Source organism: Megalops cyprinoides, chromosome 4, assembly GCF_013368585.1.
Source record: "Megalops cyprinoides isolate fMegCyp1 chromosome 4, fMegCyp1.pri, whole genome shotgun sequence".
NCBI lineage: Eukaryota > Metazoa > Chordata > Actinopteri > Elopiformes > Megalopidae > Megalops > Megalops cyprinoides.
The window spans coordinates 12860780-12873769 of NC_050586.1; the positions used below are offsets into that span (position 1 = coordinate 12860780).

At 40.2% G+C, this 12990-nt stretch overlaps 1 protein-coding gene across 1 annotated transcript; it reads left to right on the forward strand.

The window, feature by feature from the left end:
* Positions 1-216: 216 nt before the first annotated feature.
* egr3 (early growth response 3) lies at positions 217-9706 on the forward strand. The gene is made up of 2 exons (XM_036526984.1): positions 217-691; positions 5255-9706. Exons 1-2 carry the CDS (start codon positions 541-543, stop codon positions 6361-6363), a joined length of 1260 nt encoding a protein of 419 aa, XP_036382877.1. The 5' UTR covers positions 217-540; the 3' UTR covers positions 6364-9706.
* Positions 9707-12990: the final 3284 nt, after the last annotated feature.

Consider the following 12990-nt stretch of genomic DNA (forward strand, 5'->3'; position numbering starts at 1 on the left):
TTAGCGGATCATTACAGACACCCGCTCCGCTCCCCAGAGCTGCTCAGTCGTTTCAGACCGTCTTCCTGCTATGGACTCTAATGTTCCACTATGAGGTGCTTCCATTGGTGACGTCGTGTGCTTTGTGTGTCCTTAAATGGTCATCTACGTCACAACGTTGTTCCGTCCCCCTATTTAATACCAGCAAGCGTTGGAGTTCCCTGTCTGAGCAATACACCGAGCTGCGCTGCACTTGTGCTACCAACACCACCGTTTCATTGATTCAAACACTCAGCTAATCCCAACACGCAAACAAATATTTTTTCGATAAATTAATTTTAAAACTATTTCCTGTCAACATATCTTTCGTGAACAAGAAGGAAAAATCAACGCTACATTTGCCGGGAACTTCTCTTGGATACAACATACCTGGGATTTTTTTTCTGTTCTCTCTCGTAGCCTTATAGATCTCCATCCATCGTGTTGTCATTTTGAGAACTCAGTTGGTGTATCTGTACGGATACCAATACGTTCCCATTTATGACAGACTGAATAACTGCTATGACAGGGAAACTAGCGGACAAGCTCCCTCTTACCATGAGCAGTTTAATAAACATTCCTGAAAGCCTATACGCTGAAGAGGACATTCCTACGTCTATGAACATTTTCACCAGCACGGATTCTATTTCTCACTACTCTCAGATGAACACAGGTAAGGACAAACATGCTTTGAAAATGCTGCGATTGAATTATGTGCGATGTTTATGCCTCGCTGCGCCGCTTTACTGTAACGGTACTGTACGCGTCTCAGCTGTGAAGCAGAGGCAACAGTTGTTTCGAGTGAGCGCGTATCGGTGTCAGGCACCTGTTTGCGCTCCACTATGTACGCTCCATTAACGATACCGGGAACGGTAAAACACGTTTTGTGATAACTTTAACTTTTATTTTTTCCGATGAAATATGCCACTGGGCTAAACCATTGTTACAATAATGTACCCGAGTGCAGCGCGTTGTGTGACAAACTGGCTAATAACATCGACATTCGCGCAGTCATTCAGAAAGGATGTAATCTTGACATAGACAGGTTTTATCTACCTCCAACATATCAGATACGCTGTTTGTAATCCAATTTTATTGTCTCTTAATGTCACTGAAATCTAACAAGGTGCACACACAATGGTGCATCGTATGTCATTGTAACGTGTGAAATGAAAGCTGAACTCTGAATCCATACACGTGATTACGTAGACAAACGGTCGTATTTGCTTTGGCAGTACCGAAGATATGTATCCCATCAACTACGACTGCGTGCTATTCCGTAGCCTACATGTACGATTATTTGTACAGCCAATGTCTGTGTGTATGCGTGTGTATGTGTTTGTGCGTGTACGTACACACCATCAATGAAACCTGTGCTGCAACTAAGTTTAACAAGTGACCAAAGACCAAAGATTCTGTGTTCAGACATTTTTGCTAAACAGAGAAGAAACAATGAGACTTAAAAAAGTCTCAAGGCGTTATAAAATTTCCCGCGTCAATATCTGGCAGTGTGATAATGATAAGCGTGTAACAAATACATTAATTTTGTTTTGCTCGTTGTATTGACATACCATAGCTGATCTCCTCACCTCTCACACTTTTCTGGTACCCTTCCCTCCTTCCTGTGTTGTTCAGTGGGCGTTCTATCGGCGCGGGCGGCAAGACCATTTCAAACTTCAGAGCCACGTTTCAGGCACGTTTAATTTGGATAACAGGCCTACTGTAGTAACATTATACATAAAATGTGATAATTGCAACGTGGATTTAATGTAAGTTATACACCGTTCATTACCACAAAAGCACCACAATGGGACTTTTGTTTGTTCTCACTTGGAGCTGCGGTGTTAAGTAAGTTCAAATATTGTTTTGCATTGCATTATGAAAGCATATTGTGCGAACAAATTCCGTCTTATTCATTATAGTCAGTGCGTTTTAATCAGTTTTCATGTAAAAGTGATACTTCAGTTGTGATTATGGATGGATATCAGTACTTGCTGTCATTAAATTGACTGTACACTATCTTACAATTTGACGGTTCAGTAATCTTTTGTCGACTCAGGTAGTTTTAAAAGAAATATGACATGACAATCGATTAAATCAATAGGAACGTCAACAGTAGCAGTGTAATACCAATTAAAATGTTTGCGTTAAAACGTCTTAAATAATGCCCTATACGTCAAAGTGAGCGATTCTTATTAAATATATTAATCTATGAAAATACTATATACGCAGTTTCGCATAGTTAGACATAGGTAAAACAAAGAACCTTTTGCCTTAGCCACCTCTGATGATACGGAATTATTGGGATGAAATTACCTCCTAATCCGTGGTCCCGACATTATGCTGTTCAACAGCTGTCGGGATAAAAAGTCCACAGCACTGTTCATACCCTGAACCCGTGTATGAATTTTCATTAAAATGAAATTGCAGTTGTAAGCATTAACGATAGTGTATCTGTTTCAATCTCTCTTCCTTTGTACTTGTGTGTATGTGAAGTGTATCGATATATTCTGGGAATCATGTCTCAGTTTTGATAGAAATTACATTGGCAACTTTAAAATATTGGCTTGATTTACGCATGCACGGGAAGATTGATTCGCTGCTATTTTCTTGTTTCCCTTAATTATAGTGGTAATGGGACTGCTGTGAGGCTAACTAAAGTAAAATGATTAGGAACATGTAATGGCCATCGAATAAGTGGACATTGAGTTCAATGGTTTATAATCATAGTTATTTGTGGAAAGAATTCTGACTTCATTTTTTTAACGCAAATGAAAGATTCTGACACTTGTGACATGTTGTTAGTCTTACGTTAAGGTAGTCAGACATGCTTTAATATTCTGACTGAAAATTCACGTCAGTTTTAAACAAACCCTTTTCAAAAATTGGCAGACCCTACGTCCATAAGCCTTAAAACGTCGCATGATTGACAGAAAGTGTAATTATGAAAGCAAAGGTCAGGGCTGTTTTGTTCCCCACTATATGGTCTCATCCAGCCACACTATCCAGTATCCAAATTTACTCTGCGACAGTAGTCTTCTTTTATATTTGCCGCCTACTAAACAGTTGTTCAGTAGAGAGTCTGCTGTTGGTAAGGTAACAAGGAGGTTTTGACAGTATTGCATTGTCTGAACAAGTTGTCTTTTCAACATCTAAATAATACAGTTCATTTCTCCCATTAAACATTAAAAAGATGATTACTGTCAAGCATACAATATAAAATTATACATATCATAAACCCCATGTATCATCCATATTCATCAATACTATATATGAATGATTGATGGGGTTTAGGATAAATATAATTTTGCCATTATATTGTACGGTGGACAGTACTTATCTTTTTAATGTTTTATTGGGAAGAATATACTGTATGTTCCATTGTTTTGATTCCATATTTTAAAATGAACACGTCTTTTCCACATATAGATTGATCATGTGCAATACATGTAACATACAATTCAGATTCAACATTCTGGTCTATTTATATTTTCAATAACCCTTAAACTGAAATAATGGAAGAGCCATAGGTCACTTCTAAAATATCTGATTGTAAGCTCCATTTTAAGCGCAGAAATTCTATGCATGTGCACACAGCATATTCTAAAGAATTTCTAGGCTGAAATCTTCCTTGAGGGCAGTGCAGGTGTAGTATTTTCCATATATCCTCTTAAATAACGTACATAATGCTTTTCAAATGGGTTAGCAGAGGGATATGGAAAAGATACATTAACAAGAACTCGTAAGATTGTTTCTCTGCTCTTGTCATACCTAAAAAATTAATATGTCAACCTATCATGTTAACAAGTCTCAATTATTTGTGTTGATCAAATGAAGAATCGAATATGCAAGAGAGTAAATTGCAAAAATGTCACCTTTTTGCAGACCACATATGGTATTGAATAAATCTGTACACTGTATGCAGTTGTGGTTTTGCTTGTTTCATTGAGCTTTCCACATAGCCAAGCTTCAACATACAGACAGTAATTACTGTGACTGGATGTGTGAGCACTGCCAGAGTAAAATTTACTGCAGTGTAATAGATGGGCTGTTTGCTTCTTGTTGAGTTGTTGATTTTGTTTATTATTGTGTCTAAAAAGATCAGCTCACGAGTATCTTACAGACTAAGAGACTCTTGCTGTCCCTAATGCAGAACACCAAATTTGACATTACATTACATTTTTACATTACATAAACATTTCAAATCTTTGTTATATACCATTTTGAACATGAAATGTGTTGAATCTTTAAAATCAGGGCAGTCTGCAAAAACAAACTATATTTGTTTGATTTCTTTGATATGTGACATATCGTGTATCTATGTATAATTAAGTGTGCATATAATTATATGTGCGTTATACGTTTTAAAAGTCTGTAGAGGATTGTCTCTGGCTGGTTTGATTTCTATAGGTGTTGTTTTTCCAGAATTTCAGCTGTGACCATGTTCCATAGCAGCCAAATGCATCTCCTGCAACTTTAAAAGTTGCCTTTAAAAGTAAAGTGAACACAGTACTGAGTTTTCTCTGCTGACTCTCAGATAGGACACTGAAAGGACTCAGTTGCTTGGGTTCTAACTTTGCCTGCAAAAAAAAAAAACCAAAAAAAAAAAAAACAGCCTCTCCTTGGACTCCAACATGCATTGCTCAGAATGACGATAGCGGTGTCTGTATGGCGCCCCATTGTGAAGGAATCGCAGCTCGCTGTAGAGTGCGGCTGTCCTCTTGAAGGAAGTGTGGTGACTGGATCCTAGGGGGTGTTTAGGTTCTGATTTATGTGAGCTTGTGGGAACTGAGAGAGGACACTTTCACAGCAACGTTTGCAGTTTCTTTGGCTGAAGTGAGGCGACACACTCACAGGTCTTTCGCCTATCATATTTTGTGGACTGCAACGATTGAAATTTTCCTAATGCTTTGGAAGGATTTGTCTGTTGTTCTTTTCTTTTCCTTTCGTTGATCATTTACCAGGAATATGCGCAGAAGCTCTGTTTGAAAGAAAAAAAAAATAATTGTAAGACAGTCATTACCTCCTGAATGAAGCGTGAAGTGTTGTTTTAAAGGACACTGCATTACAGAAAAAGCACGGCAAGCTATATGGCAGCAGATTTTTATCTGTTCTTGTTTTAGACAATCATGCTTTTGCTCAACAGAGCCTGATTTTCAGGAGTTTTTTTGTATGGTGAAGTATGTGTTGTAACTTGTTTACAGTTTGTATTTTTGTCTCTCTCCTTGTTGTCCAGACAATATCATGGATTTGGGGATGGGCAGCGAAAAGGGCACTGCGGAGCTCCAGTACGGCTCCGGCTTCCAGCCAAACCGCAGTGGACAGACAGTGACCTACCTGGGGAAGTTCGCCTTTGACGCACCCCCCTCTGGTGGGATAGGCGGTTCGGGCTGGTGCTCAGATAACAACATCATTAGTCTAGTGAGTGCAGGCATCCTGGGCGTCTCTCCGTCACCTGGCACCATCACCACTCAGACCTCCTCGTCAGGGGGGAGCATGGCTGGCCAGTCCTCAGAGATGGAGCAAGTGTATGGCGCACCGCTGCCTGCTTACTCCAACTGCAGCGACATATATCAGGACCAAGTCGCCTTCCACCACAGCCCTGCCACCACGACCACCCCGCTCCCCTACCCTGGAACTGACTACCACACCACCTCCAAACCCTCTATGGACAGCAGCCTCTTCTCCATGATCCCCGACTATAACCTCTTCCACCACCAGGGTGAGGTTGGTGTGATGGAGCACAAGCCTTTCCAAACCATGGACCCCATCCGCGTCAACCCTCCGCCCATCACTCCCCTTGAGACCATCCGGGCCTTCAAAGACAAGCAGCAGATCCATCCGAGCTTCATCAGCGGGCAGCAGCATGCCCCGCAGCACCATCAGCCCCCTCAGACTCTGACCCTGAAGCCCATCCGGCCTCGGAAGTACCCAAACCGGCCCAGCAAGACCCCCGTGCACGAGCGGCCGCACGCCTGCCCGGCTGAGAACTGTGACCGGCGCTTCTCCCGCTCAGACGAGCTGACGCGCCACCTGCGCATCCACACGGGCCACAAGCCCTTCCAGTGCCGCATCTGCATGCGGTCCTTCAGCCGCAGCGACCACCTGACCACCCACATCCGCACGCATACGGGCGAGAAGCCCTTCTCCTGCGAGTTCTGCGGGCGCAAGTTCGCCCGCAGCGACGAGCGCAAGCGGCACGCCAAGGTGCACCTCAAGCAGAAGGACAAGAAGCTGGCGGACAAGGCGGGCGGGGCGTCCGGCAGCCACAGCTCCCCCCCCAGCTCCTGTGGCAGCGCAGGGGGCAGCAGCGGGAGCATCATGACTGTCACCACCTGCGCTTAGGAACCAGCCCCCGGCGTCTCCTAAGACAAGACTGGAAAAAAAGAGAGGCCTGCTTTCACAATGAGACAAGCATAAGACTCTCACACAATCTCTTTCTTGCTCTCTCTCTCTCACACTCTCTATCTCTCTGCTTTCTTATGTTTCCAGATGAGAAACCCTTCCCTTCATGTTAAGATTGACTTTTTTTTGTTTTAAGATGGGGGAAGGGTGAGGGAGTCAGTTCCGTCTGCTCAGCACAGAGAGGCCGGAGTGCTCGGTTGCCTTTCTCCAATCATGGCAGCAGGTGAAGGAGCACACAAGGATGGGCTGTCCCGGCGACCATGGTACTTCCGCAGGGCTGTGTCAAAGTGGTGTGGGATTTCAAGTCCAGTCTGATTCTGGCAGCTTTTGTTTCACGTATCCAGAAAAATCCTCTAGGAAACCACGATGGGGAGGGCTATCAGTAAGGGTGGTCTGAGTTTTGGCTGAAATAGGCAGAATTTACAGTATGGCTTAAGAGACAAGATGAGCCATTCTTGGTCTGTTAGGGTTGTTAAATATTTTTTGTTTGTTTGTTTGTTCATTTGTTTTAACAGTATAATGGATAGTGTTTGCTCACTGTTGATGATACCTTATTTGCTGCACTTTTGGATTGCCTATCCTTCTGTTTAAACTGTAATGTTTTTAACTGAACTGTTGTACAACAGAATGTGCCAAAAATGGAATGTGATGGTACTGCCAACTTGATTTCTAAATTGTGCCGGGATTGAGTGAAAATCCCAGGGATATAAACATTTTATACATTGATTTTATGGCTGATTTGTTTGCCTTCACCCTTAAAGTATTCAAATGCTTTTTATGTTTCAAGTAGGCATTAATTGTTGAGTACCTATCCTAGGTTAAAGAGATGTTGATCTAGTTTTCGGTACTGCAGACATTCAGTTCACAAAGCAGTGTCGCCCCCATCTACTGCTGCTCAGTAAAACTAAAATGCCTTTTTGAGAACAATGTGAAGCATGCCAATAAGGATTCTGTCTTTCTGCTGAGGGTACATCCCTCAATATCAAAATGCTCCTCATATTCCCAGTTTTGAAATGCCATGAAGTTAGTGATTTGACTTTCTTTACTTTTCATATGTTGATATGGCAGTTGTCAGGGCAAAACGTGTGTGCTCCAGTCTTCAGCTCACAACTGGGTCTTTGATGTATCATTTCAATAGAGGAGTTCATTCCATATTTGTCCTTCATCTTTGCTGTCTAATTCATATGTTTATGAATATTAATGTGTACCAGCTATCTCTAAGCAAAGCAAATACAATGAAATAAGATGTATATTATTGAAGATATTATGGTTCATGGTTTACATAGCTGTATCACAAGAAATGCAAGTTATCCAGTCCATGTGAGACCAACGGAGAACAGTGGGAAAGCATAATATGTACACATTTAGGATTTAGGATGTATAGACATCCTAAATGACATTTAGGATGTATAAGATGTCCTCTTTCAGGCAAAATTGTTGTTGTGTGTCATCTTTTCATATCTGGTTTTGGTCACTTGATCTGTATTTTAGGTTCTACTCCTCTTGAGAACGTTTTTGAATATTTTGCAAATGTCGATGAAATACTGTTACACAGGCAATCTAGGACTGATGTACACTCTTACATACCATATTTAAAATTCTGTCTGAAAATATAATTTCTGCCACTGTATTGTAAACCAACGACATTGCTGGCTATGACTAGAGTTGAATTTTCAAGCCTTTATGTGTGTTACTGCTGACTGAAGCCTGCCAGATATATGCCTGCCTATTGAGACCTTGTTCAATGAAAACTGTTCAAATATTTTGCATAGCACTCCAAGCTCTGCGAGAGCCCCAAACACAGAGAGATGGAACTAATTTTTAAGAGTATTGTCACCGTTACATTTCATACTGGAAACAGTGTGAGAGATTTTAAACATCTGAGAGATTGAGAAATTTTGTACAGAAATAAATTAAGATATATTACTACAACTTTTATACCCAGAATGTAAAAAGCGCAGTAGCTGTCTTCAGTATTAAATGTTGTGAGTGTGTGTGTATGTGTGAATATGTATGTATAATATATATTATATATTATACATATAAATTATATACGCAAGCACAACAAAATTGACTGAATGTTTATACAGAGGATTTCTTAAGATGCTTTTTTGATGAAGCAAAATATTTGTACATACAGTACAGAATGTTTATGATGATTAGACTGTTTGCGCAGAGGACTTGGTTGTCTGTGTGCACAGCCAATGAGAGTGGACATTGGAGTACCGGCTGGAGGGGAGCATTGAGACAGTGTAATACGTGGTGCATTTTCTTATTTCTAAGGTTTCAAATGTTATATGTGTTGTACATACAAAAAGGGAAAAAAAATTCCTGGAGACACACTGAATAAGGTGTTTATAAAATTAATAAATGCAAAAAAGCCTGAAACCTGTTTTTGTGTACTTTAATTCCATTATTCCTGAAGAGTAGGCCATTCTTTCATGGGAGTAATAATACGATAGTTCTTCTACTCCTGGACATGATACACGTATTAATATGTACGTACCCGAGGTCCTTGGCGAACGACTCTTTCAAATTGTGAATGGGGGTGCATTCCAAAACATGTTCTCATATAGTCTGAACATGTGCTGAAAGGTGGATCATATTGACAGCAGGCACATAGCAAATTCATCTAACAGCAATATCTATAACAATATCTATAATCAGTTTCCAGTTCAAGGACTTGAAGTTATCCTCGGAAACCAGTTCTGCATTATCCTCATAAAAACTAATTTTGTGAACAAAATAACATTGCCATAGTCACAGAAATAGAATGCCTGTTTATCACAAGAAATGTGCACACACCCACTGTAAAAAGGCCTGTGAAGAATTTCTTGAGAACTGATAGACTGAAATTTTGCTTCAGGAAAAAAATGGTGTTCATGTGCCAGTTTTTGAAACCACACTACACTGTTCTCAATGCTCCATTATATCAGCGTGGCTGCTAGTGGACTTCCCTGCCCTGACTGTGCTTGTCTTTCAGTGGGGTCAAGTGTATCTCTTACCTTTAGTCTGATTCGCCTATGGTTTGTGCATTATGTTATGTGTCAAGTGGAGGACCAGTATCTCAAAGAACGTTTGCCTACGATGACGGTACTAACAATATTGTAGGGCAAATATACTAGCCAAAATACAACATATTCTCAGCAGTATGCATCAGTCTTTTCAGATGTTGTTTGGAAAGGATCTGTTCTGGTGGGGAAAAAAAACTCAAAAATACCCTCAAGTTATAAAACAGTGCTTTTGTTTCAGAGTTTTGTTGCGGGAAGAATGAAAGCCATTTAACGCCACTTGTAACTTATGCATGAATGCATAATCGTCTGTAATTTATGAAGTATGAATATAGGCGTTACACAGTTTGTTATTTTTTAAATGTTAATTTGATTTATCGTTTACATTTTTATTTAAAATGATCGTTGAAAGTCTATTTTTTCATTTACCATGGCTGTTTGCCCACTAAGAATTTCACCACTCACTTAACTGCTGCATTCAAACGAGTAAAAACTCTGTTAAAAATAACAGCTCACCCTACCGGGTGGCTTTGTATCGTAAAATAACCCCTTGCAGGAGCGAGGGGCATTAGAGACAGCCGTTGTAAGCGAGGGCGCTGAGAGCACAATCAAAAACGGGTCTCTAAAGATCATCCTCGCTTGCGCAAACCGGTTTCATTCGTTTGAGATTTCTGGCAAGGCTCCATTCTGTCTCAAATTAACTGGAAGCCCGATGGCTCCAGAAAGTCTTTTTTTCCAGCTTGCTTAAGTGGATAAATGAATAACTACTGCATTGTCCAATGTTTTCAAAACTTACATTTAGTCTCGGTTATGTAAACCAGCGGATTTACAAACGAGTTAACACGTACTGTCTTTTGTTGATGTTTATTGCCTGCTTCTGTTTCACATACCGACATATTCATTAGAATTAGTTCACAGCCCGAACGACCATTGCTTCATATTTTGTTTTAACCTTTAAAAAATGTTGAATAAAAATACTCATTGCACATATAACACTAATACTACTAACACTAATAATATTATTAATAGTTGATGATAATAATAGTGCTAATGTTACAACTCCGACGATTAATAATAAAAAATGGTAAAACATGTACACGTGAGGTGTAACTCCACCGTTACCGTAAGTTTTATCATTATTATATTTAATTACTTGAAGAAAAATAAATCACCTGAAATGGCAGTTGTAAAAGTACTGAAGTGTCAGATAATTGTGACAGCCTGTGAGTTCATACTGACTTGTCTGACTTCAGTGGCCCTGTAATAGCCATTTATACCGAGAAGGAACTTTAAGCAATAAATGTCTCTGTTGAACTGAATGGTACAGTAAGTTAGTCCTGTGCTCTGCACTGTCATTTACTTCAAGCTATGTATGGCTTTAATATTTATGTGCAAACATGGCTGCCCTGAATTTATGCACAATCACTGTCCTTAAAGTTTTAACAGCATGCACATTAGCCAGTATATCCAGCTGAACTGACTGAACATGGAGTAATTGAGGAAATGAAATTCTCAGCAGCTGAGACAGGTTTGGCTCTTGGGTAGGAAAGGGCACAAATAATCTATATCTGTAAAACTTCGATGTCTCAACAGATTTGAAGCCGACTATGATCACGCCAGGTTCGCAATGCTGTTTCAGCCTATTCTGCTTTGCATTGATGTCTCTATTTCAGTTGCTCATATGTTGGAATATGCCAAATTCTAGTAGAGCCCTCTTGCAAAAAATAGCTGCTGGCTTAATGTCTTATTTATTTATTTATTTATTTTTTAGCGTTCTCATTCAGCCAAAAAGGAGGCTGAGGAGCTGAGGCCAAGCAAAGCCAGTAAAAATAGTAAGGCCAGTTCTCACTGATCATACATTCGGCCCAGTGGATTTGCTGCTAGCCAGTGAGAGCTTGCAGTTTGATTTATGGAATGGAATGTGGATTGGTTTGGAGGGAAAACGGTGTTTTGCTAAGCCTTGTGAAAAGGGTGGAATCTGCTCTCAGAAAAGCAAAGAAATATGCCAAAATAATTCTGTTTGGCACCCAAAGCACCTGCCATGTAATTACAGATGCTAAAGAAGCATATGTGACAGAGGAGACGCCCTCTGTATTAATGACACACGTGTACACAGTATGTAATTTTTTTATTTTAAGTGTCTGCTTTTTTGTTTGTTTTTGTTCAAACCTTATGGCAAGTAAGTGTGTTCAAAAATACAAACTTTCTGGGCTGGGTTTAAAAACATACAATATACACTTGGTGCTTTGTCAGTATTTCAAAAATTGCATGAAATCTGATTCTGCACATCACATCTGTTTTAAAAGGGTGTTCCTCTATATGTTGCATTTATGAATATCAATTTATGAATAATGTTCATAATTTGGTTAGCGATGTAGGAGGTGAGTGATGAGACAGTATGGTTAGAGTCAGCTTTGCGAACATTCATGGCAAACAAGTCATGGTTATTTGTGATGACAGAGTCCGCCCTGAATAACAGAGAGATGATTCCAAATCTTACATGCAAGAGGGGGTGCGCTGGCAGTCCTGACTGGTCTCAGATGACAGCAAGAGTGAGACACTGTCTTTCAGTTAAGTCATTCATCAGCAGTGTTACTGATAAGGTATCTCTAGGTTTCGGTGAAGAAGAAAAAAAACAGGAGAGCACTCATCGCACTTGCATACACACTCACACATACGCCATTATGAGAGCAAAGGAGATCATGTCTCACACAGGGTTGTAAGAGATTGTGAATCAGATATTTGTAACATCAGACACATGATTATGATGATGATGATGACAATGATGTTTTCCTTGAGCAAGAATTAGTAAAAAATAGTATCCAACAAAGTGGTATCCAAAAAAGGAAACTGAATTTTCAGTTATTCACAGATTTTGGTTTTGTCTCCCATGTTAGACTGTTTTTTTTTTCTTTACCTGTACAAGTTCTTTATCTGTTCAGCCAAAGAATGGTGTTGTGTTGAAAATAAGCAGACTCCATATGAAAGAGTCAACCAATTCATAAGCTACATCTAAACAATCATTGTGGTAAATGTGATTCAGTGCAAAAATACCCTGCGTTCTAAGAGTTATTGTTTCATAATTACTTAAAAGTATGTATGTCTCTGCAGCTTGAATGCTTTATATGTGTGTATAAGTGTGTTCAGCTGTGTAGAAGTGAGTGTGGTTGCTGAGAGGATTTAGTGGATTTGAGGTTCTGGAAGGAAACAAGATGGGCCTCCCCAGAGAGAAACCTCGTACCTCTGCCTTTGTGTCTTGGTTTCAACCTGACCATTCGCTGTTCCGTTTTGGACCTGCGCCCAAACTAACCAGCCATGTTTGTGCCAAACTGGGTTGCAGGGTTGGGTGATTAGGAACAATATACGCTGAAGACTCCACAGAAGCAACAACACGTAAATGTGACCTCAGTCAGATTACAGCTTTAGCCTGGCCAGCGCTGATGTCTGTGTTTACTCATTTAATTTACTCCCTCCAAAGCCGCCTTTGTGCTAGGTCATCAAAGACTGAGAGTAAACATTCCACACGTAACCTCGGCTCCCACTGTGCTAGCTCTTG

Coding starts and splice junctions, on each gene's coding strand:
- egr3 (XM_036526984.1), top strand. CDS start 541: ATGACAGGGAAACTAGCGGACAAGCTCCCTCTTACCATGAGCAGTTTA. Junction 692..5,254: donor CTACTCTCAGATGAACACAG/GTAAGGACAAAC, acceptor CTTGTTGTCCAG/ACAATATCATGGATTTGGGG.